Below are 25,132 nucleotides of genomic sequence, written 5' to 3' on the forward strand. Positions count from 1 at the left end.
CTTTTTTTTTTTTTTTTTTTTTTTTTTTTTTTTTGATATTTTGAGACAGGGTCTCATTATGTAGTTGAGGCTGGTTTTGAACTCATTGTCACTGTGTAGCCCATGCTGGCCTTGCATTCATAGCAGCCCTCGTGTCTCAGCCTCCTTGCACTGGGATTACAGGTGTGTGCCATCATGCCCAAGTGCCTCCCTCATTTTTGCTTGGTGGTGCTGGGGATGGAACCCAGGGTCTTGTGCATGTTAAGCATGTGTGTATCACTAATCCCCTACTCCCCTAGATTTTTTGTGACTCTCAGGGAGGATCTAGTGAGGACAGATGAGGAAACAGCTGTTCTGTGATGGAAAAGGGGGAATTCCTGACGCTTCCCCATTTCACCCTCCAGCCAACAGTGAAGTATGAGCGGCAGCCAGAGTATCTGGATGCCACAGGTGGGACCCTGCACCCCTACCAGATGGAGGGCCTGAACTGGCTGCGCTTCTCCTGGGCTCAGGGCACTGACACCATCTTGGCTGATGAGATGGGCTTGGGGAAAACTGTGCAGACAGCAGTCTTCCTCTACTCCCTCTACAAGGAGGTAAGTAAGGATGGTGAGGGTGTTCATTTCTGGTGTGCATATCTCATGTTCAGTATTCTCTTGCTCTGTGAGGAAGGAAAGAGAAGTGATCACTTACTGGCCCAATTATTTAAATGTGGGATGACCAAAAATTGAGTATTTGTTAATTTTTATAAGAACATGATGTATAAAAATGACAATTTTATCGAGTTTGAAATGACGCCAGCCTGAGTGATGCTTGGGTTAGTCAGTAAATAAATGTGCTGCCTGAGTGCTGCTGGGATAAACTTAACTGGGTAGAAGTTGGTCTCTGATGTTGTGGAACACTGCCGAGGGATGGTGCCATAGACACATCCACCGTGAAAGGCTCGAGGGTATAGTAGAGCCATGGTGGAATTAGCTACGGGGGCCTGAGTCTCTGTCCTGGGGCTGTGGATGTGCTCGTGGTAGGGAAAAACTTAACAGGAAGTAAGAGCTTCAGTTGTCTGTCAGGGAGGCTGTGTTATTGTGAGATGAGGTAGGTGGACTTACCCAATGGTGAGGATGGGGCCAGCAGCACAGCAGCTAGGCCTTGGCTTTGCATGAGGGGTGGGGAAAGGTGGATGCCGGTTCCTGACTGCCTCCTCTTCTGTGCAAGGGTCATTCGAAGGGCCCCTTCCTAGTGAGTGCCCCTCTTTCTACAATCATCAACTGGGAGCGGGAGTTTGAGATGTGGGCTCCCGACATGTATGTGGTGACCTACGTGGGGGACAAGGACAGCCGCGCCATCATCCGGGAGAATGAGTTCTCCTTCGAAGACAATGCGATTCGTGGCGGCAAGAAGGCATCCCGCATGAAGGTACCTCCGCTGGGAGGCCACCCTAGGGAGGACATCGCAGAGTCGGGCTTGTTTGCCGCTTTGTGACTTGGTCTTTGGGTGAGGCAGAAGGGTAGCCCTGGAGGGGCTCCACGGGAGGGTGGGGCAGCGGTGATGAGGTGCCTTCCTGTGCAGAAAGAGGCGTCCGTGAAGTTCCATGTGCTGCTGACTTCGTACGAGCTGATCACCATTGACATGGCTATCCTGGGTTCCATCGACTGGGCCTGCCTCATTGTGGATGAGGCCCATCGGCTGAAGAACAATCAGTCTAAGGTGAGGAGACGGAAGAGGGCTACAGGTCCCAGTTTTAGTGTTCTGGTGCCACCTACTCATGAAGCAGAAACTTAGGAGAGTAAAGGGAAAAAGCACCTGTCTCCACCCTCATGCTGTAAGGCCAGACTTTAAAACAATGGGCCGGGCATGGTGGCACACGCCTGTAATCCCAGCACTCGGGAGGCTGAAGCAGGAGGATCACTGTGAGTTTGAGACCAGCCTGGGCTACATAGTGAGTTCCAGGTCAGTCTCAACTACAAAGTGAAACCCTGTCTCAGAAACCAAAAAAACAAAGGCAATGATTAGAGCATATCCCGTTTTTTGAGAGCTTTTTAATTTTTTAATTTTTTTTATTTTTTGAGACAGAGCCTCACTATGTAGTTGAGACTGACCTGGAACTCACTATGTAGCCCAGGCTGGTCTCGAACTCACAGCGATCCTCCTGCCTCAGCCTCTCGAGTGCTGGGATTATAGGCATGCACCACCATGCCCGGCTTTTGAGGGTTTTTTTAACTTTAACTTTACTGCTATATTTTAGATATACAATATAATGACATTCATCAGTGGAAATTTGTATCTTTATATACCTTGATTCTTATTTTTCCCCATTTCTCTGCCCTCCTTTCAACCTCTCCACCTCTTCCTATTTACAAAGACTTTGTCTCCATTTTTTTTCATTTTCTCATGTTAATTCCAAGTCCCCTCTTTCCTTTCCCCTACCTCTCCCCTTTCCCCTTCCCTTTTGCACCTTTTTTCCTATTTCACATTACGTAGTACACATTTTAAATTAAGGACTCAGTTTCTTTTTCTTGGTATCGGGATTGAACTCTGGAATTTAGATTTGCGAGGCAGGTGGCAGCAGCCCTGAGCTAAATCCCTGGTCCTTTGTCTTTTGAGACAGGGTCTTGCTATGTAGTTCAGCCTGGCCTTGAACTCACTATGTATTCCAGGCTGGCTTCAAACTCACAGGGATCCTCCTGCCTCTGCCTCCCGAGTGCTCGGATCACAGGTGTGTACCACCATGCCTAGAGTTTGCAAGGTGCTGTGTTCACCCTACCACCAAAGAATAAGCAGACAAAAGCTCTGGGAGTAGAGCTCGGTGGAAGAGCACATGCTTAGTATTCGCGAAGCTTTGCGTTCAGTGTCTGGTACTAAAATAAAAATAGCTGGACATGGTGTTACATGCCTGTAATCCCAGCCCTCTGAGGAGGCTGAGGCAGGAAGATGACATGTTCGGGCTACACCTAGGAAGTTTGAGTCCCTGTCTCAAAAAAAGAGCCAGGCACAGTGGTGCACACCTGTGTAAGTTCATGTTCCTCCTGTGCAGTTTGTATCCTGTCTCGGAAAAAGAGGCTGAGGATTTAGCTCAGTTGGTAGAGCACCCCTGGATTTGATTCCTAGTGTCACTAAAGAAAAAGGCCAGGGACATAGCTCAGTGTGAAGGCTGCAGGCTTACTCCCCAGGGCCACCTAAATCCATAGAAGTGGACGCCACAGGGTGGAAGGCCCAAGTGTCAGGTGGTGTTCGGCATGCCACAGGAGCCTCCTCGCTTCAGTGAGGTTCACCTCTCTCCGTCTGCTTCTCCAGTTTTTCCGGGTCCTGAATGGCTACTCACTCCAGCACAAGCTGCTGCTGACTGGGACTCCGCTGCAGAACAATCTGGAGGAGCTGTTTCATCTGCTCAACTTTCTCACCCCAGAGAGGTTCCAGTAAGTGTGTGTGTTTATCTGTAGTCGGCTTATCACGCTGCTTCTCTTCGTGTTTCCCTTTCTCCTCCCTCTCCAATAACTTTGTCCTTTTTCTTTCCAAAGTAATTTGGAAGGCTTCTTGGAGGAGTTTGCTGACATTGCCAAAGAGGACCAGATTAAAAAACTGCATGACATGCTGGGACCTCACATGCTGCGGCGGCTCAAAGCTGATGTGTTCAAGAACATGCCATCCAAGACGGAGCTGATTGTGCGGGTGGAGCTGAGCCCTATGCAGAAGTGAGTGAGGAGGGGCTGGAGTGCTGACCCTGTTCTGCATGTGCAGCCGGCCCTCTGACAGCTAGGAGCAAGTGGTGCCTGAGGGACACTGCCGCCATGAGTTGGAGCACACAGATCTTAGTTCTGCCTTCCCTCATTTAATGTGATGGTGGGGCTGCTGGTCAGCCTCTTTGGCTTCCTTAGCCCCAAAATGAGGTATGCTGTGGGCTGCATTATTAGTCATTCAGTGGCTCAAGTCCAACCCCCTTCTGTCTGGCCCACGTAGGAAGTACTACAAGTACATCCTCACTCGAAATTTTGAAGCACTCAATGCTCGAGGTGGTGGCAACCAAGTATCTCTGCTGAATGTGGTGATGGATCTGAAGAAGTGCTGCAACCATCCATACCTCTTCCCTGTGGCGGCCATGGTATGTCGTGCCACCCCTTGGTCCCCTCTGGGTTGGGATTCCTCCTTGGGGACTTTCTTGCAGTATTTTTTTCCTTGATTCTGTCCTCAGGAAGCTCCTAAGATGCCTAACGGCATGTATGATGGCAGTGCCCTGATCAGAGCATCTGGGAAGTTACTGCTGCTGCAGAAGATGCTTAAGAACCTTAAGGAGGGTGGGCATCGTGTCCTCATCTTCTCTCAGGTACCTGTGGGCGGGGCTGGGAGTGGCAGGGACAGGAGTGGGTAGTCTGGAGAGACACAAAGAGGGGTTATCACCTGGCTCCTCTATAACAAGCTTCTGCTTTTACAGATGACCAAGATGTTAGACTTGCTCGAGGACTTCTTGGAACATGAAGGTTATAAATATGAACGTATTGATGGTGGAATCACTGGGAACATGCGTCAAGAGGCCATTGACCGCTTTAATGGTAAGAAGAAGAAGGGAAGGGCTGCTCCCAGGCACCCTAAGTTACCTGTGATTTTGGGTTGTCACTTAATCTTTTTACGCATTTCTTTTTCTGTATAGTTCTTTTGGGTCTTCGTCAGTTGATGTGGAAGAGGAAAGCTTTTGAATGTCTCGATTGGAAGAACATGTTGGATTATTCCTAGTTTTTTTCCCTTTGGAGTCTTATTTTTTCTGCTAGAAAAAAGAACATTTTTTCTAACCCTCCTCACTGCATCCTGAGGCCAAAAGGATCACATACCAAGTTAGTGGCAGACCTGTCTGTCTTTAGTAGACACTACTACATCTCTTTTCCTCAGCTTTTTATTTTGAAATAATTTTGGAATTAAAAGTTGCAAAACAGCACAGAGTTCACGTATACTATTTAACCTATTTCTTTTAGTAATGACCACTCATATAATAGTACAGTGGTTAAAACCAGGCAGTTAATATTGGTGCTGATTGAATGTTCCTGGTTTTTCCTTTAATGTCCGTTTTGGTTTCAGGATCCAGTCCTTTAGTTACTGTACTGCTTCCTGCTCATGACATTTCACTTGTCCACATTGGGTGCATGTGTATTACTGAGCATTAAACCCAATGCCTTTGCACCACGCTACATCCTCAGCCTGCCCTTATGCCGGTGGCACCACTGGGCTAAATCCCTGGCCCCTTCATTTATTTTTTTGTTTTGTTTTGAGATGGGGTCACCCTGATTTTCCCGGGCTGGGCTTGAACTTGGGATCCTGCTGCCTCAGTCTCTCAGAGGGCTGGGATTATAGGTGTGCACCACCACACCTGGCTTCCTTTATTTTTATGATGTGATACTTTTGATGTGTGTTGGCCAGTTATTTTTATACAACGTCTCTGAGTTTGTCTGAGGAGACATTTTGGGCAAGCATACCACAGAAGTGATGCTGTGTCGTCGTCCCTGTCACCCCTCTACCCCTCCGGTACCAGGGATCGAACACAGGACCTTGTGCTTGCAAGTGAAGCAGCAATAGCACTGAGTTAAATCCCCAGCCTGATGCTGTGTCATTTTTAATGCATCACGTTGGAGGCAGATGTGTGTGGCACGTGTTCCGTTTTGGGGGATTATTGATCATTGTTTAAGATGATTTTTTTTTTTAAAGATGATTTCTTGATGTATGCTGGATTACACTTTTCCCACTGTAACTATTATTTGGGTGGTACTGGGGCTTGAATCCAGGGGTGCTGTACCACTGAGCTTTATCCCTGCACCCCACTTTACAATTTTTTAAATTTTGAGATAGGGTCTTACTAAGTTGCTCAGGCTGGCCTTGTATTTGCAGTCCTCCTGTCTCAGCCTCCCAATTAGTTAGGATTACAGGATGCACTGTGTAGTGATAATACCTCGAGGGTACACTTGACTGCTAACCTCTGTTTGTCTGTGAACTCTCACACTGATCTCAGTAGCCAGTGGGGACTTCGCTTATAATTCATGGTGGTCTCTGGCTGTTGAGTTTTATATTTCTGAGATTCCATCTCCATTTATTAATTGGAATCTAAGCGACAAATCTAATGGTGTCTGGTTCCTTTCTTAGCACCGGGGGCCCAGCAGTTCTGCTTCTTGCTTTCCACTCGAGCTGGGGGCCTCGGGATCAATCTGGCCACTGCTGACACAGTTATTATATACGACTCTGACTGGAACCCCCACAATGACATCCAGGTGAGCAGAGGGAGCAGAAGCAGTTTCTCTGTGAGGGGTCCATCTTCTGAAATGAGTTGTTCAATTGAGAAACAATAGTGTTTTTTAAACCCTTGGGCATTCACACTGAACCATATCCCAGTTTAAAAAAATAATAATCTTTAAAAAAATTTTTTTTATTTTTTTGGTACCAGGAAACAAACTCAAGACCTTGCACTTGCCAGGCAGACACTATGCTGCTGAGCTTCATTCCCAGCCCTCTTAAAATTTTGAGACAGGAGTTGGGCATAGTGATGCATGCCTATAATTCGAGCACTTGTGAGGCTGAGACAGGAGGATTGCTTCGATTTTGTGGCCATCCTGGACTACATGGTGAGACCCTGCCTCAACAAAACAGAAGAAACAAAAAAACCCCAATTTTTTGGAGACAGAGTCTTATTAAGTCACTAAGTTCCTCAGGCTGCTCTTGAACTTGTGATCCTCCTGCCTCAGCCTCCCAGAGTTATGGGCATCCAACTAACAGATTATTTTCATGTCATTTATCTTATTATAAACCAGTGGTGTTTTGGGTAATGTCAGTAAGGGTGGTGTGTGAGGCATGGGTGAAAAAGGACATTTCCTGTGAAGGCAAGTGACAGCCCCTGTCTAACACTGGGCTTGACTTATGCGAGAGGCAAGGCAAGCATGGCAACAGGAAAATACGGTTTGTGGCTTTATTTCTTGCTCACCGCCAGGCCTTCAGCAGAGCTCACCGTATTGGACAGAACAAGAAGGTGATGATCTACCGATTTGTGACCCGTGCGTCAGTGGAGGAGCGCATCACGCAGGTGGCGAAGAAGAAGATGATGCTGACGCACCTGGTGGTGCGGCCCGGGCTGGGCTCTAAGACCGGGTCTATGTCCAAGCAAGAGCTGGACGACATCCTCAAATTTGGTACTGAGGAGCTGTTCAAGGATGAAGCCACAGATGGAGGTGAGCAGGGCAGGGGCTTGTTTTCGGGTGAGGCTTGGCCTCTCAAGGTGGGGAGTAGCTTTTAGATACCAGGGGTCCTGGGGGACCTGCTTTTCCCACTGCAGCCGAAGCTGACTGGGTTATGGGCCTCTGATTCGCTAGGAGGAGACAACAAAGAGGGAGAGGACAGCAGCGTTATCCACTATGATGACAAGGCCATTGAGCGGCTGCTGGACCGCAACCAGGATGAGACTGAAGACACGGAATTGCAGGGCATGAATGAGTATCTGAGCTCATTCAAAGTGGCTCAGTATGTGGTGCGAGAAGAAGAAATGGGGGTAAGTATGTGTCCAAGGCAGTGCTGTGCTTGGTGACTGATCTAAAATTAGGGCTAAAGCCAAGATGGCATCGGGAACAAAAGGAAAACACCTGTAGGTACGTTAGTACATCAATGAGTGGCTGTACTCCTTTCCGTGAAAACAAAGGCTGTAACGGGAATATGCATATTCTCCCCTTTCACCTTGGCTATCAGGAAATGTACAGCAAAATCTCACACTCAACAGTTGCATGGGCTCTGTCGGAATTTAATTTTCTCTTAATGTATTTTATTCTACAAAAAAAAATTTTGAGTGCTATTGGAGAACAAGCAGGAGAGAAGATAAATACTTAGATAAGGTATCTCTGATTCTAAAAGATCAGGAGAGCTTCCCTATTTCATCTTTTCTTGATCTTTACAGGAAAACAAAAAGTGCTAACATAGAAATACGTGGTCTGTTGTAATATTTTCTTTTTCACCAAATGATATAGAGGGGAATAAAATGAAAAGTAAAAATTGCTTTCTCTGCTGTTCCCCATTAAGTGACCTGGCACAGGGACCTTGAATTGGCTTAGCTTCTGGTGGTCTTTGTCATTTTTTTCCTCATCCTTGGAGCTTAGAATCATCCCTCTGGCTGTGTTTTTCTGGTAACAGTGCTATTCGCTTTTCTTGTGAAAGTGATGTTTCTGGTCATAGATTTTCTTTTCCTAGTGTTGGGGATTGAACCCAGGGCCTTCATACTGAGCTGTGTTGCCAACAGTCATCCTTCTCCCCTTCGTTTTTAAATTTTGAGATAAGGCCTTACTGAGTTGCTGAATTGCCCAGACTGGGCTCAAATTTGCGATTCTCCTGCCTTAGCCTCCCAGCGTGTTGGGATTACAGGTGTGCACCACCATACCCTACCATTTGACTTATTTTTGGATAGGAATTGATATATGTAAGCTTTTCCTTTAATGTAATCAAACTGAAAAGGATTATTTTGATTCAACCGTTTGAGTCAGTAGGTACTATTTCTTTTGGGTCTATCAAGACAGCACATGATGGGGAGCAAGTAGCAATGTAGCAGAGGAAGCTGCTCACCTCGGGCAGCAAGGAAGCAGAGAGAAAGAGGAAGGGGCTGGGGTCCCAGCATTCCCTTCCTGGGCACAGTGATAGCAGCATCACTTCCCCCAGCTAGGCCCCGCCCCTTCTGGGTTCTACTTCTCAGTGCCCTGGCTGGCAACCATATCTCAGTGGCTTGGTCTTTCCAAAAATACTTATATACATTACACACATACAAATGTGTACACACAAACTGTATACACACAGGTAACCACCTCTTTTTGAATACAAAAATCACTTATTTAGTGATGCTTAGGATTGAACCCAGGCTTCCTGCATGCCAAGCAAGTGTTCTGTCACCAAATTGCATCCCTAACCCGTTTTATTCTTTGAGATTGGGTCTTGCTGAGTTACTCAGCCTGACTTTAAAGTTGTTCCTCCTGCTTCAATCTCCCAAGTGGCTGGGATTACAGATGTGTATCCCTGCACTTAGTTAAAATAATCTGTTATACTTAAGAGTTCTCTATGTTGCTTTCTCCTTTTATCTTGGGGCTGTGGTTCACATCAGAACATAAGAGCTCTTGTTTTTTGGTTCTTGTTGGGAAGCACAGGTTGAGTGTCCTCCGAAATGTCCAGGACCAGAAGTGTTCACATTTGGGAGTTTTTTGGGTTTAGCAGTGAAGTACCCCAATATAAAAATTGCTTTTTGTTTTGTTTCTGATTTTTTGAGACAGGCTTTTGCTATGTAATTCAGGCTGGCTCGAACTAAAAAAATATTTTGTTTTTGTTTTTGTTTTTGTTTTTGTTTTTTGAGACAGGGTCTCACTATGTAGTTGAGACTGACCTGGAAGTCACTGTGTAGCCCAGGCTGGAGCAATCCTCCTGCCTCAGCCTCTCAAGTGCTGGGATTATAGGCGTGCGCCACCACACTTGGCAAACTCGCAGCAATCTTCCGGCCTCAGCCTCTCAAGTGCTGAGATTACAGGTGTGTGCCACCACGTCCAGCTCAGTACAAATTTTTTTTTCCTGGTACCAGGGATCAAACTCGGGACCTTCCACTTGTGAAGCAGGCAGCAGCACCACTGAGCTAAATCCCTGGCCCCTCAGTACAAAAATTGAAATCTTTGGGAAACCTACTTTTTGGTCTCCCTTCTGTCTCTTTTATTTTATTTATTTGATTGTTTTGGTCCCGGGGATTGAACTAGGGTCCTTGTGCCTGCAAGGCAGGCGGCGGAACCACTGGACTAAATCCCTGGCACCTTCTGTCTCTTTTAGACAGAAGCTTTCCTACTCTTAAAAAAAAAATTTTTTTTTTTTTTTTGTTGTTGTTGTTGTTGTTTTTGTTTTTTGAGACAGGGTCTCACCGTGTAGTTCAGACTGCCCTGGAACTCACTGTGTAGCCCAGGCTGGTCTCAAATTTACAGCGATCCTTCTGCCTCAGCCTCCTGAGTGCTGGAATTACAGGCCCAGCTATACTGATTTTGTTGTTATTGTTATTAAAAATTGAAATCCTGGGCTTGGATTTAGCTCAGTGGTTCTGCCGTCTGTCTCTCAAGCACAGGTCCCGAGTTTGATGCCCAGTACCAAAAAAAAAATTGAAATCTTAATTTCTTGTGGTTGATACCTTGCTTAAAAGACATTTTTTAATATTTAGAGCTTTTTTTCTTCTTTTCAGTGTTGGAGACAACCCAGGGCATTTTTTTTTTTTTTTTTTTTTTTTTTTTTTTTTTTTTGCAGGGGGGAGTGTACTGGGGATCGAACTCAGGACCTTGCGATTGTGAGACAGGCATGCTGCCACTGAGCTACATCCCCTGCTCTACCCAGGGCATTTTTACTGAGCTATATCCTCAGAGCTTTTAAATTATATTTACTTACATTTTTGGTGGTACTGGGGATGGAACTCAGGGCCTTGTGCTTGCAAGGCAGGAGTGGTGCCACTGAGCTAAATCCCCATCCGTGAGCTTTTTATTTTTTGAGGTAGGGGCTCAATAAGTTGCCCAAACTAGGCTTGAGCTTGTGATCTTCTTGCCTCAGCTTCCCAGAGTATTGGAACTATATGTAGGATTGTGTGATCACACCTGACAATTTTTGTAGAATTTAAAAACTTTTGTAGCATTTTGCATTTCAGATTCTGATTAGGAATGCTCAACTTGTACAGTCATTTACTTACTTATTTATTTATTTATTTTTCTTTTTATTGAGTTTATTGGTACAGTCTAGGTCTACAATACAGTAATTTATTTAATTAGTTGCATAATGATGGTCATTTAGATTGTTTTGTTATTGTTCTGTTTTGTGTTGTACCAGGAATCAAACTCAGGTGGCAGCACCATAGAGCTAAATCCCCAGCCTCCGTTTTGTTTTTTTAAGACAAGGTTTCATTGTATATTTCACATTGGCCTTGAACTCACTATGTAGCTCAGGCTGGACTCGAATTCTCAGTGATTTTCCTTTCTCAGCCTCCTGAGTGCTAGGATTACAGTAATGTGCTACCATGCATGGCTAGATTGTTTATTTCATTTATTTATTTTTTTCATTTTTTGAGACAGAGTCTCACTATGTAGTTGAGACTGACCTGGAGCTCACTATGTAGCCCAGGCTGGTCTCAAACTCTCAAACACAGTGATCCTCCTGACTCAGCCTCTTGAGAGTGCTGGGATTACAGGCATGCACCAACACGCCCGGCTAGATTGTTTATTGTTATGCTGTTAGCATTGGCTTAATTCTGTGAAGGACTTGGATTCAATTAGTGGTTTTTTTAGTATCTAAAAAAAATATGTAACAGTGGACCAGGGATGTAGCTCAGTGGCGCTGCACCTGCCTGGCAAGCACAAGGTCCTGTTTGATCCCCAGTACTAAAAAGAAAAATATATAACATAAGCTATTCAGAGGTGAATAAATATTATTGGGACTTAAAAGTTTTTTTTTTGTGTGTGTGTATTTAAGATTTTTTTTTTTGCAGATAGCTTGTAAACTTAGGATCTTGTTTTACTTGTATGAAGATCTTTTGCAGTTTTTTAGAAGTTCCTCTGTTCTACTTGCTGAGGCTCTAACCTTCCTGTTCTTTTTGTTCTTTCCCAGCCGGATGTGTACCAATACAATGGGTTAGAAGAAAGCTGTGTGCTTACCTTCTCTTGTGAAAGTACTTCCATTTTACATTTTTCTTAGTGCTGGCAACTGCTAATGTATACACAATAATGAGGGGCCATGTCCTGTTGATTACATTTCTTCCAAGTTCTTAGGTCCAAACAGGCACACAGAGTATTTTAGCAAAGGAGCCAGCAGAATGGGAATTGCGAGGACCAGGGGTGGCTGGTGGTGCTGACTTCAGCACCCCTGAGTCCTGGCCCTCCCTCTGTCCCAGGAGGAAGAAGAGGTAGAACGGGAAATCATAAAACAGGAAGAAAGTGTGGATCCTGACTACTGGGAGAAATTGCTGCGGCACCATTATGAGCAGCAGCAAGAAGATCTAGCCCGAAATCTGGGCAAAGGAAAAAGAATCCGTAAACAGGTCAACTACAATGATGGCTCCCAGGAGGACCGAGGTGTGTGTGGCCGGCCCCGCCCCCCACCCACGGGCCGCCCCACTAGAGCAGTGGGCCCCGCTCATCTGCCCTCTCTCCCTCCAGATTGGCAGGACGACCAGTCTGACAACCAGTCCGATTACTCGGTGGCCTCAGAGGAAGGTGATGAAGATTTCGATGAACGCTCAGAAGGTGAGAGTGCTTCTGTCCTACCGACTTTGAAGCTGGTTTGTCTCTGCTATCCTGTCCATGTCACTCACTCATCCCTTTGTTCTTGCAGCTCCCCGCAGGCCCAGTCGCAAGGGCCTGCGGAATGATAAAGATAAGCCATTGCCTCCTCTGTTGGCCCGTGTTGGTGGAAATATTGAAGTAAGTAACCATTCAATTCCGAAGTGGGGCTGGGGGTTTTGGGTACTGGATCTGTGGTGGAGTGAGACTTCTCCCCTTTACATGGGTGCCTTTTTCTCCTAGGTACTTGGCTTTAATGCTCGTCAAAGAAAAGCTTTTCTTAATGCAATTATGCGATATGGGATGCCACCTCAGGATGCTTTTACTACTCAGTGGCTTGTGAGAGATCTTCGAGGCAAGTCAGAAAAAGAGTTCAAGTAAGTTGAGGGTTGGGGTAACTGATGTAGTAAGAGAGCTTCTGCACTGTGGCCCTTCCCTGACATTTGATCAGGCTGTGCAGGGAAAGGACCTTCTACCCTACTGAAGTGGGTTGGTAAAGTTATCATAATGAGAGTTGTGGTCCTCGCTTCCCTGGACCTGGCATGGGGTGTGTCTGGAGACCAGCCTTCCATTGCAGTGGGTGGTGGCCTTTTTTTGGGTGGAGCCATAGTCATTGCTGATGGCACTGCTTAACAAGATGGGAAAGTATCTGTTGAAGGGTAGGAGTTGGCCTGGTCTCTGCTTAACTCATTTCTCTACTGCTTTCCTACAGGGCTTATGTGTCTCTATTTATGCGGCATTTATGTGAGCCTGGAGCAGATGGGGCAGAGACTTTTGCTGATGGTGTCCCCCGAGAAGGCCTGTCTCGCCAGCACGTCCTTACTAGGATTGGTGTCATGTCCTTGATTCGCAAGAAGGTGAGCCTGTGGGCTTTTTCCATTTTGAAGGTTTCTAGGGAAACTAGTGGGTGTGGGGGGATAGGAAAGGAGCCTAGATCTAGAATCAGATCTTGAACCTCATGTGTGTGACTTGTTACAGGTTCAGGAGTTTGAGCACGTTAATGGGCGCTGGAGCATGCCTGAACTGGCTGAAGTAGAGGAAAACAAGAAAATGTCTCAACCAGGGTCCCCCTCTCCAAAGACTCCTACACCCTCCACTCCAGGAGACACACAACCCAATACCCCTGCACCTGCCCCACCTGCTGGTAAATCCTGTCTTTTTTTTTTTTCTTTTTTTTTTTCCTGGTACTGGGGATCGAACTCAGCACCTTGTGCTTACAAGGCAGGCACAAGTGCCACTGAGCTAAATCCCTGGCCCAGTCCTGTCTTTTTCTGTCCGTCTCTTCTTGTCCTAGCCTATGCTGTTTGTGCTTCCCTGTGCTCAGATCTAACAGGGTAGTCTGGCAGGACACACAGCAATTCCCCTCTCAGTTTAGGAGGGCTGTCCTAAGAATAGGGCTGGCTCTTAAAGGCACGAGAGGACAATTTAAGATCAGACTGCCTGGGAAGGCATGACCTTCTCTGCTCTGGGACCTTCCTCCTAATTGATTGTCTCCTGTTGGTCTGCAGAAGATGGGATAAAAATAGAAGAAAATAGCCTCAAAGAAGAAGAGAGCACAGAAGGAGAAAAGGAGATTAAATCGGCTGCCTCTGAGGCCACTGTTGAGGTAAGAGATGGAGGTGACAGGAAGCCATACTAAAGGCGAATAGATAAGCCCACTCTTCCTTTTAGGTGCTGGCCTGTTTGCTTCATCTTTTTTTTTTTTTTCTTTGCAGTGTGCACAGCCCCCTGCCCCTGCCTCAGAGGATGAAAAGGTCCTTGTTGAACCCCTTGAGGGAGAGGAGAAAGTGGAGAAAGTGGAGAAAGCAGAGCCGAAGGAGAGAACAGAGGAACCTATGGAGACAGAACCCAAAGGTAAGTAACCGCATTGTCCAGCACTGCAGATTCCTGCGTGAGCCACAGTTACCTTGGGGACTTCAGCGAGGGTATAGCAGTGTCAGGAGGAAGTGACCTGTTGAGGAAGCCTGGACGTTTTGCTTCTAAGTTATAGGACCTCCCAGGCATCTTTTATGACTAGTCATTGTGGATGATAGTGTGGGACAGAGGAGAATACTTCCATTCGGTATGTTCTGAATGCCTTCTCTTTCTCCAGGTGTTGCTGATGTGGAGAAGGTAGAGGAGAAGTCAGCAATAGATCTGACCCCTATTGTGGTAGAGGACAAAGGTTGGTGTCTGGAGAAGCTGCTTGTGGTTTGGAAGGAAACTAAATTAAGAAGCGGGGACCTTATCTGCCCCTGCCTCGTTATCCATACCCCGACAGATATTTTATAACAAGATGCAAGACACTCTGTCTCACATTTAGTTGTAGGAGGCTGGTGGCAACTTTCAGGGTTGGTTGTCCCTGTGGGGAAGGCCATGGTGCTGGCTGAGTGGAGCTGATACTTTTCCTGCATGTCTTACAGAAGAGAAGAAAGAGGAAGAAGACAAAAAAGAGGTGATGCTTCAGAATGGAGAGACTCCCAAGGAGCTGAGTGATGAGAAACAGAAGAAAAATATCAAACAGCGTTTCATGTTCAACATTGCAGATGGTGGTTTCACTGGTATGGAAATGAGGGACCTCCTGGGGTACAGGGTCAGAAATGAAATTGAATTTTCCTCAGAAACTAGGTACAGAGAAGATGCTAGACTGACTGCTCCTCTGGGTTCTCTGTTAAAGAGTCAGGGGAAGACCATACTGAGATGGAGAGGAGAAGGGAAATAAGTAGCTTTTGAATTCTCATAGATGTTCCCCCTTACCTCTTTTTTTTTCTCCCCTTTCCTACTCAGAGTTGCACTCCCTGTGGCAGAATGAGGAGCGGGCAGCCACAGTCACCAAGAAAACTTATGAGATCTGGCATCGACGGCATGATTACTGGCTGTTAGCTGGCATCATAAAGTATCCTTTGCCTGAAGCGAGACAAAAGTCTTGGGAAGGGCGCTGAGTGCCTTTATTTTGAAGGACTTGTGTTCCTTGTTTTGTTTTTCCTGAGCAGTTTTCCAATAGCCATGGCTATGCCCGGTGGCAGGACATCCAGAATGATCCCCGCTATGCCATCCTCAATGAGCCTTTCAAAGGTGAAATGAACCGTGGGAATTTCTTAGAGATCAAGAATAAGTTTCTAGCTCGAAGGTTCAAGGTGAGCAGGATGGGAGGAATGTGGTGTCTGAAGGATGGATTTCAAAGTCCAGAAGGTTCTGCAGCATTGGACTCTTTGTCCTACAAAGGGCTTTGCTCCCAGTTAACTTTGGTATTCGTGATCGAGACAGATAGACTTGGGAATATAGTAACTGTACAAGAGCTGCAGGTGACTGTGAGCCTAGTGAGTGACGAGATTAGTGCACTGTGTATAATGCGGGGAGGCTGTAGGCTGGAGTGTCTGGAAAGAAGGATTAAATCACATTCCTCAGGAGGGCGCGCTGTGAGCCGGCTGGTGGTCCTATTTTTCTTGTGTAGATGCATCTTGGGGTAGATGCAGAAGTTGAGCTCAGAATTGCACAGGCTGAGCCTGCAAAAAGGGGTGCTCACGAATTCAGCCAATGTTTATTGAGAGCACTTTTATGTAGACCATCAAATAAGATCCCATGAAAATGAGATATGGATCTCCCAAGCAGAAGTAATTGGGGAATAAGAAATGTATACTAATCAATCCTCAAGTGTCGTGTAGCAAGCAGTGACTGGTGAGGGATGCAAGGACAGATGAGGCATGGTGCCTGTTCTCGGGGGGCTGCTACGTTCTAGCAGATGAATGCCATTCTGTGTGTCAGAAGGGAGGCTGCAGAAAGTCTGATGAAAGTTCTTCAGAGGAAACTGGGGGAAAAGGGAGGGAGCTCAGCAAAGGCTTCATAGAGAAGATAGCATGGGGCCGGGGATTTAGCTTAGTGGTTCTGCTGCCTGCCTCATAAGCACAAGGACCGGAGCTCCATTCCTGGTACCAAAAAAAAAAAAAAAGAGAGAGAAGATAGCATGGAGTTAAGTTTTGTTTAGTTTTTGAGACAAGTTCCCATTGTGTAGTCCAGGCTGATCTTGAACTCATGGTGTTTCTCCTGCCTCAGCCTCCTGAGTGCTTGGATTTCAGATATGTACACCATGCCTGGCAGGAATTAAAGTTTGATGAATGTGATGGACCATTGAGAAGAAACAGTGTTGTTGAACCAAAGGGATTCTGTTGGAGAAAGACATAGAGGGTAGCAAAACTCAGAGTGGGTGGGAACAGCAAACAGTCCAAGTTAGCTAGCTGTAAAAGATATTTGTGTTGGATAATGGTGAGGGCGGAGTTGAGGTAAGGGAGAGAAGTAAGGGCTAGAGGTCAGTGGTTAGGATCTTGGCACCAGATAAGACTTTGGATTTTGTCTTGTAGTTAATAGGCAGCCATTAAAAGTTTGTGCATAGCATTTTTAAAAATGGTGTTGGAGATGGTACCTAGAGATGGGCAGGTGGCATGTGCTTGTAATCTCAACTGTGAGAGAGGCTGTGGCAGGCAGGTGGGTTGCAAATTTGAGGCTAGCCTGGAAAATATAGCAAAACCCTGTCTCAAAATAATTTTTATAAAGATTGGGATTGTAGCACAGTGGTAGAGCAGTTGCCTAGCATGTGTGAGGCCTTGGGTTCAGTGTCTAGCACCACACAACACATATGTAAGAGAAAAGGACAGGAGTGAGCCAGGGCTGTACTTGGAGTGCACTCACAGATGGGGGCAGGGCGAAGCACGTGGTGCAGGAAACAGGGTGTATTGATCAAAAGATGATGCTTGGTTTGTTTGGGGATAAATCAGTAGTTCCTAATGGAGCCTGTTCTCAGACTCTCTTTTCTTGGCTTCTAATGGAGTCTCCTGTAAGATTGAGTGGACACTTCTTTTAACTTAAAAATCAGCACTCTGCAATGTGAGAACATTTATTGTGTGATTGTTCAGTGTGGGGGACCTGGACATGACTGGAATGTTACATACTGGAAGAATGGATAAAGTGTGTGGGTTCATCTCCTGGAATGTTAAACAACAAAAATAGCAAAAATACTTGTGCATGTAATAACATAAATGGACCTTTAAAAAGGATATGCAGTGAGAAAAATAAGAAAACATAGTTTAAAAAAGAAAAAGCATCTGTACCTATAGAAAACTGTTCTGCCAGTGAGGTATGTGTGCATGAAACCATAACACCATCTTCAAGAATACACAGCGGGGTGTGGTGGCGTGTGCCTGTAATCCCAACACTTGGGAGGCTGAGGCAGGAGGATCGCTGTGAGTTTGAGGCAGCCTGGGCTACATGTGAGTTCCAGGTCAGTCTCAACTACATAGTGAGACCCTGTCTCAAAAAAACCAAAAAAAGGAAAAAAAATATACACACAAAGGCACCATGAATATATAAGGGTTGACTGTTGGAGGAGGGAAGAAGAGTGAGATGTGGCTATAACAACATGCTGAGCAGCACGGTGGTACATGTCTGTAGTCCCAGCACTCTGGGAGGCAAGAGGATTGCAAATTTGAGCCCAGCCTTGGAAGCCTTAGCGAGAATTTGCTAATGAATGAATGGGTTGGGGATGGAGCTCAGTTTGAGGGATGCTGGTTCAACTCCCAGTACCACCAAAAAACAGAAAAAGCAACAATAAAATGTATATAGCAGAACCTCAATTCATGAACTTAATTCATTCCACGATTCTGGAAAAGATGGCCACGTTTGTGTTTATGTGAGAAAGGTAGCCAAGGTTGTGTTCATCACCTGATACAGAATTAAAAAATACAACAATTTTGCCGAACCCTTCTGTTTGCAAACCAAATTGTCTACAAACAAAAGCATTTGTGAACCAAGGTACCACTGTACTGTATATTCTTTTGGTGCCAGGGCTTGAACCCAGGGCCTTGTTTATGCTAAGAATATGCTCTGTCAGTAAGCTGTACCCTCAGTGCAACAAATACAAGCTTTTTAATTTTTTTTTTGACACAGGGTCTCACTACATAGTTGAGACTGACCTGGAACTCACTATGTAGCCCAGGCTGGTCTCGAACTCACAGCGATCCTCCTGCCTCAGCCTCCCAAGTGCTGGGGTTAAAGGTGTGCACCACCGTGCCTGGCAAGCTTTTTAATTTTTAAAATTTTTGTTGATATATGTTTACAGTATGTCATGACTGTTTTTCATGGGGAGTTGGTATATATGTACATAACACTTTCTTTTTACTCCTTCCCACCTTTTATCTCTTGGTTCCTTTCCCATTTTCAAAAGGGAACCTGTTTATTTTACTCTTTAAAATTATACTTTGGGTTTTTCATGTAAGAGAAACCATGCAATATTTAAGTTTGTGTGTCTGATTTCACTTAACACTATTGTCTCAAGGTGCGTCTATTTTCCTACAAGGGACTCAAATTTATCTTTTCTTTTTGGTACTGGGTATCAAACTCAGGACCTTGTGCTTGAGAGGCAGGCATGGTACCACTTGAGCTAAATCCCCGGCCTGAGTTTATCTTTCTTTATAGTAGAGTACTCCATTGTGTACAGATATCACTTTTTCTATATTGTCACATATTTATGGACGTATAGGATTCTTCCATCATTTATCCTATGCAGGTGTCACTGTAATGTGATATGTTTAACTTAACAGGAAGTTGCACGCCTAAAAAAGGAAGAGCTGGGTCAAATGGAATTTTACATTTTTAGTGTTTTTGAGGTGTCCCCATACTGATTTCCCATAGTGGTTGATTACATTCCCGCCAGCATTTGCTGATTTCTTGATAATTGCTTTCTTTCTGGAGTAAGATGGAGTCTCAGTGTTCTGATTTCCCTTTCTTTATTGGCTAGAGGTGTTGAACATTTTTTCATGTATTGCCATTTGTACTCCTGAGAAGGATATAGTCCTTTCAGTTCCCCAGTTTTTGATTGGGTCTTTTGTTTGAGAGGGGATCTAATTTTTTTATTCTTTATTCTAGGTATGAGTCTGTTTTCAGAGTATCTGGCAAAATTTTTTTCCATTCTGTAGGTTGTTTCTTCACTCTAGGTTTCCTTTGCTATGCAGAAACTTTTTTTTTTTTCTTTCTGGTACCAGGGATCGAACTCAGAACCTTGTGCTTGCAAGGCAGGCATGGTGCTACTGAGCTAAATCTCCAGCCAGGATTTTTTTTTTTTTTTTTTTTTTTTTTTTTTTTTTTTTTGGTTTTTTTTTTTTTTTTTTTTTTTTTTTTTTTTTTTTGGTAGGGTCTATATAGTTCAAGCTGGCCTTGAACTTACTAGGTAGCCCAGGCTGGCCTCTAGCTTGCAGCAATCCTCCTGCCTCAGCCTTGTGAGTTCTGGGACTACTGGTGTCCACCACCATGCCTGGCCACATTTGTTGATTTTGATGTTACTTTTTGTGCAATTTGGGTTCTACTCTGAAAGTCCTTGCCTATGTCTTCAAGAATTTTACCTACTTTATCTTGTATCAGATTGAGAATTTAGATCTTTGGTCCATCTTGATTTTACTTTAGTGTATGATGAGAGGTACAGGGTCTGGTTTTTATATGTGGATATCTTTCCAGCACCATTTGTCAGAGGCTCTCTTTCTCCCAGCAAGCTTTTGGCTCCTTTGTTAAAGATCAGATGTCTGAGTATGTCTGAGATTGTTTCTGCAACTTCTGTTTCCTTGATCCGTTTGTCTGTTTTTGTGCCAGTACCATGCTGCTTTATTACTGTAGCTTTGTAATATAATGGCGAAACCCAGGATTGTGATGCCGTCTGCTTTGCTCTTATTATTATTTAGGTTTGCTTTTGCTCTTCTGGCTCCATGTTTCTTTTTTTTTTTTTTTTTTTTTTTTTTTTTTTTTTTTTTTTGAGAGTCTTGCTATGTACTCCCGGCTTGCTTTGTATTCCAGCTTGGCCTCAAACTTAGAGCAATCCTTCTGCCTCAGCTTCCCAAATGCTGGAATTATAGGCATGTGCTACCAACCCTGGCCCTCTGTATGAATTTTAGGATTTTTTTTCTAGTTCTATGATGAATGCTGTTGGTGTTTTGATTGGGATTGCATTTAATGTTTTGGTAATATGGCCATTTTGACAATACTGGTTTTGCCTCTTCAGGAATGGGGGATATTTATTTTCTGATGTCCTCTTTTGAATTCTAGTTATTCTTTCAGAAGTCTTTTATTTCGTTAATTCCTAAGTATTTAATTTACCTTTCTTTCTTCATTTTTTATTTTTTTTTTTGTTGGTACTGGGGATTGAACTCGGGTCCTTGTGCTTGTGAGGCGGGCAGTGGATCCACTGAGCTAAATCCCTGGTCCTATTTAATTTTTTTCTTTTTTTTTTTTTTTTTTTTTTTTTTTTTTTTTTTGTGTACCGGGAATTGAACTCAGGTGCTTGCGCTTGCAAGGCAGGCCACCGAACCACTGAGCTAAATCCCCGGCCTAATTTTTTTCTTATAGCTGTTAGGGATGGTATTTTCCAAATTTCTTTCCTGGTGGCTCATTAGTGGTTTATAGGAACCACTTGATTTTTGTATTCTGCTGCTACCTTACTGAATTTATTAGTTCTAGGAGTCTTTTGATGGAACTTTTTTTGGATCTTCTGTGTAAAGGATCATATCATCTGTAAAAATGGATAGTATGACATCTGCTTTTCCTATATGTATTTTTTGTCTTTCTCTTACCTGTTTTCTCTGGCTAACATTTCACTTAAACAGGAGTGGTGATGGTGGACATCCTTGTCTTGTTCCTGGTTTTAGAGGAAAAGTTTTCAGTTTTTCCCCATTTAATATGACCCAACAAGCCAGGCATAGTGCTGCATGCCTGTAAATCAGCATTTGGGAGGCTGAAGCAGGAGACTCACTGTGAGATCATGGCCAGCTTGGTTTACCTAGTGAGTTCAAGGTCAGCCTAAACTACATAGTAAGACCCTGTCTGAAAAAAATATAACAAAACAAAAAAAATCCCACAAAAGTATTTTTGAAGGTAAAAGAACCTAATGGATATGGTAGGGTGTATCCATAGGATGGGTTACCATGTAACTATTAAAATGTGTTTTTGCTGGGTACAGTAATTACGTGCTAATAGGTCTGGCAACTTGGGAGGCTTGAGACTAGAAGACTGCAAGTAGGAGGGGAGGCCAGCCCAAACAGATTTTTTCCCCGGTGTACCAGGGATTGAACTCAGAACCTTGCACTTGCCAGGCAGGTGTGGCACCACTGAGCTAAATCCCTGGCCCTTGCCCAAACAGTTTATTGTTGTTGTTGTTGTTGTTGTTGTTTTTTGGTACCAGGGATCGAACTCAGGACCTTACACTTGCAAGGCAGGCGCTGGAACCACTGGGCTAAATCTCTGGCCCTGCCAGAACAGTTTAGTAAGGCCTTCTCTCATTTTAAAAGAAATCTGTGGTTTAGGAGAGTAATGATACAGGAAGGTGCTTATTATATAACTTTGAGTGAAAACATAATGTGGACATGGCTAATATGATCTCGATAACATAAGATACTGCAAAGAAAAATCTTTTAAAGAGCAACACCAGAATGTTAACAGTATACAGGTGGGATTTTGTGTGGCTTTATCTTTTTATTTTCTTTCATTTTTAAACATTTAAATTTTTATCAGTACATGTTTACAGTAATGATTACATAGTCATGGGGAGCATGTACATAACACATTTTAGTTTTTTTATGTCCCCTCCCCTTTCTCTCTCCCTATATTTCATCTTATTTTATATTTTCTAAGTTGAGTTTTTATTGTAAGACAATCTAAAGAGTAAAGTTGTAGAGACATGGACTGTCAGTGGGAAAGAAAAAGGCAGTGTAATGGTGAGCTTCTTTTTTTTTTTTCTACCGGGGATCTAATGGGTCCTTGTGCTTGCAAGGCAGGTGGCGGAACCCCTGAGCTAAATTCCCGACCCATTGGTGAGCTTCTTGAGTATGAGCAATGGTGTTAAGGAGCCATCCCTATAGGCTCTCACTACCTGGAGAAAGGTGAGCTGAGAAGCCCATGAGAAATAAACATAATGACCTGTTGGCCTGACTCCCATGTCTTTATCCATGTCCAGCTCTTAGAACAAGCCCTGGTGATCGAGGAGCAGCTGCGCAGGGCGGCTTACCTGAACATGTCAGAGGACCCTTCTCACCCTTCCATGGCCCTCAACACTCGCTTTGCAGAGGTGGAGTGTTTGGCGGAAAGTCACCAGCACCTGTCCAAGGAGTCGATGGCAGGCAACAAGCCAGCCAATGCAGTCCTGCACAAAGGTAGCCAGTGGCTCCCCTGCCTCCTGTGATGGAGCTGCGCCTCTCCACTAACCCCTTCTCAACAACACCCATATAATTTTTGCCCAAAACCTTTTTCAGAGTCTGTTAGAGAGCTTTAGGGTGTGCTGAGGATCTCTGCCTTAGAGGCAATCAAGGATGGTACTGGCAATTGAACTTGGGTCCTTGCGCTTGTGAGGCAGGCAGCGGAACCACTGAGCTAAATCCCTGGCCCCTGTAATTCTTAATATAGTCACGATCTTGAGATGAAAAGTAAAGCAGAATAATAGTGTCATCTGGGACACTTTAGAGAAGTAACTTAAGATAATTTTGACAACTCTTTACATTCTAGACCCCTTTCAACATTTTGTTTCTAATTAAAGTAAATCATTCTGAGGAGGTGGAGAGTGAAATGAGGAAAAGGCTGTTAGAGGAAGTGGGAAACGGATCCAGAAGATAGGGAGGCAAAATAAGAGAGCAAAGGAAACAATAGGAATAAGCTAAGCTTCTCTGGAGACTGGCAGAAATGCAGACAAGAGTGAGCACGAGATAATGATAAGGGATAAAGTTAGATCACTTTAAAAAAAGCAGAGAACTGTGAGACAGTGATCTAGAGTTGAGGAATCTGAGCCTGATAAGAGGTTAGATCTGGTGACTTAGTGACAAAAGACAACACATCACAGTCACCCAGTCATTGAGAAGTGAGAACTGGGTATGTTGGTGCACACCTGTAATCACAGCATCTGGGAGGCTGAAGCAAGAAAATCACTGCAGGTTCAAGGCTAGCCTGGGCTGCACAGTTAGTTCAAGGTTAGCCTGAACTACATAGTGAGACCCTGTCTCAAAAAACACCCCCCCCCCAAAAAAAAGATGGGGTCAGGGTAGAAAGATCGAGGATCTCCATCTTGACCACCATAGCTAACCACCTTTTTTTCTCCCTCTACAGTTCTGAAACAGCTGGAAGAACTGCTGAGTGACATGAAAGCTGATGTGACCCGACTCCCAGCTACCATTGCCCGAATTCCTCCAGTTGCTGTGAGGTTACAGATGTCAGAGAGGAACATTCTCAGCCGCCTGGCAAACCGGGCACCGGAGCCTCCCCCACAGCAGGTAGGACCGTTTTCTTATCTGTGCCAGCTTTTCCCACAGAACCGTTCTCAGACTTGTATCTTTGCTCTTGGTCCCTAGTTTTATTGCCAGGCTGCAGCTGGGCTGTCCAGTGAGTTCCCTGGGCTCAGGTACATTTCTGTGGTTTGGAATTCTAACTCTTGGCTCTCTCCCTGTAGGTTGCCCAGCAGCAGTGATGACCTGGATGGATGAAGACCACTTCCACAGCTGAGCAGTTTTCTGTCCTTGAAGCTTCTCCCCAGGGAGCCTGAGACCCTGGCCTTCTGCCCATCTTCTTGTAAAGGAACAGTGCACCCCCACCCGGGCTGGGAGGGAGTGAGGGGCAGCGGTGCCCTTCCTGCTGAAGAGACACACAGCAGTAGCGCCGGCGCCATCTGCAGGGAGCTGGTGGGCTGACCTTCTGGACCCTGGCTTCTCCCCACTGTAACCTGTTACAAACTGTTGTGGGTTCCTGCCAGGCTTGAAGAAAATGATCTGAATTTCTTCCTCCTTTTGGTTTTATTTTGTTGGTTTATTTTGTTTTCTTTTGTCATTTTTGGGGGTATTCAGAGTGGGCCGGGCCCCTGGGCGAGACACAGCTACCTCTGTTGGCATCTTTTTAATACCAGGAACCCAGCGGCTGCAGCCACTGAGCGGTTAAAATGAAATAAAGTGGAAAAAAAAAAAAAAAAAAAAAGAAAAAGAACCAAAAGCATAAAAAACCACAGCAAATTTCTTGATGAAAATTGAAATAAAAATTTCCTTGTATTTTAGTGTTCTGGTTTAGTGTGGGTGTAAGGCACAGGTGGAAGTCCGGTATGGAAGGAGGCCCGAAAGCTGTGGGTAGAAAGGAAGGGCTACTCTTCCCTGTAGAGCCAGTCCTGTGCCCAGTGCTGGGCCTGCCTGGACACTGCCTGAAGGCTTTGGGACCCTGAGCAAGGTGTTTCTGCTTCGGGCCAAAGATTTCACCTGCGTACAATAGAGATGAATCTCTCATCCTTGTCAGGTAAAACCAGTAAAGTGCCTGGGACTTCCAGGGCCTCAGAAGTGCTGGGTAGACCAGAGACTCCGCACTAGCTCTAGATTTTCAGAGGAGGCTGGGCATGGTGCCAGCGCAGGCTTGTAATTTCCACAACTTGGGAAGCTGGGGCAGGGGTATTGCCGCGAGTTCAAGACCAGCCTGACCTACAAAACGGTGGCGCACGCCTGTGATCCCAACACTTGGGAGGCTGAAGCAAGAGGGTCACCAGAAATTGAAGACCCCATCTCAAAAACCCCAAAAGAAATTTTCATGTCAAACGCGACCTTGAGTTCACTCAGAGTCGTAGGTTTTTCTTGCGAAGTCCATGAGGCCAAGGGGACCCTTAGGGTGGGGGCGCCCTCAAGAAAAGGTGAGGTCAGGCGGACGGACCCACCGAGTGGAGACTCGGGAGCCGGCTCTTCGGGCTGTCCGGGCTGAGGTACCTAAGAGGCAGGAGGCGGAAGCCGGCAGAGCTGGCGGCCCGAGGCCACTTCCGCCCCAGCGTCTGGAGTGCGCCGAGTGGGGGTGGCTCGGCCATGGCCGGAAGGGGCGGTGCGGACGAGCGTCTCTTCGCGCATGCG

The 25,132-nt window shown here is 45.2% G+C and overlaps 1 protein-coding gene and 1 non-coding gene across 11 annotated transcripts in view; both read left to right on the forward strand.

Annotated features, from left to right (window-relative positions):
- The window catches only part of Chd4 (chromodomain helicase DNA binding protein 4), a 33,550-nt gene extending 9,323 nt beyond the window's left edge, over window positions 1-24,227 (forward strand). For 4 of the 10 annotated variants that reach the window (XM_019205648.2, XM_033766321.1, XM_033766324.1 and 1 more), the window contains exons 14-39: window positions 384-575; window positions 1,192-1,392; window positions 1,546-1,683; window positions 3,271-3,392; window positions 3,495-3,668; window positions 3,934-4,075; window positions 4,166-4,297; window positions 4,406-4,523; window positions 6,100-6,224; window positions 6,938-7,175; window positions 7,317-7,492; window positions 11,876-12,056; window positions 12,141-12,227; window positions 12,316-12,404; window positions 12,507-12,640; window positions 12,976-13,120; window positions 13,242-13,407; window positions 13,772-13,869; window positions 13,979-14,117; window positions 14,356-14,427; window positions 14,666-14,803; window positions 15,030-15,138; window positions 15,247-15,379; window positions 22,231-22,429; window positions 23,370-23,533; window positions 23,710-24,227. In XM_019205648.2, coding sequence (XP_019061193.1) covers window positions 384-575; window positions 1,192-1,392; window positions 1,546-1,683; window positions 3,271-3,392; window positions 3,495-3,668; window positions 3,934-4,075; window positions 4,166-4,297; window positions 4,406-4,523; window positions 6,100-6,224; window positions 6,938-7,175; window positions 7,317-7,492; window positions 11,876-12,056; window positions 12,141-12,227; window positions 12,316-12,404; window positions 12,507-12,640; window positions 12,976-13,120; window positions 13,242-13,407; window positions 13,772-13,869; window positions 13,979-14,117; window positions 14,356-14,427; window positions 14,666-14,803; window positions 15,030-15,138; window positions 15,247-15,379; window positions 22,231-22,429; window positions 23,370-23,533; window positions 23,710-23,727 — 3,630 coding nt within the window. In that variant the 3' untranslated portion in view covers window positions 23,728-24,227. Of the gene's footprint in view, window positions 1-383; window positions 576-1,191; window positions 1,393-1,545; window positions 1,684-3,270; window positions 3,393-3,494; window positions 3,669-3,933; window positions 4,076-4,165; window positions 4,298-4,405; window positions 4,524-6,099; window positions 6,225-6,937; window positions 7,176-7,316; window positions 7,493-11,875; window positions 12,228-12,315; window positions 12,405-12,506; window positions 12,641-12,975; window positions 13,121-13,241; window positions 13,408-13,771; window positions 13,870-13,978; window positions 14,118-14,355; window positions 14,428-14,665; window positions 14,804-15,029; window positions 15,139-15,246; window positions 15,380-22,230; window positions 22,430-23,369; window positions 23,534-23,709 lie in introns of all 10 variants that reach the window. The other 6 variants (XM_019205644.2, XM_033766320.1, XM_019205646.2 and 3 more) reach the window with 3 other exon arrangements.
- On the forward strand, window positions 13,549-13,688 carry LOC117286978. The gene has a single exon (XR_004518177.1).
- Window positions 24,228-25,132: the final 905 nt, after the last annotated feature.

Source organism: Fukomys damarensis, unplaced genomic scaffold (assembly GCF_012274545.1).
Source record: "Fukomys damarensis isolate Sample0158 unplaced genomic scaffold, DMR_v1.0_HiC HiC_scaffold_19, whole genome shotgun sequence".
Taxonomy (NCBI): domain Eukaryota; kingdom Metazoa; phylum Chordata; class Mammalia; order Rodentia; family Bathyergidae; genus Fukomys; species Fukomys damarensis.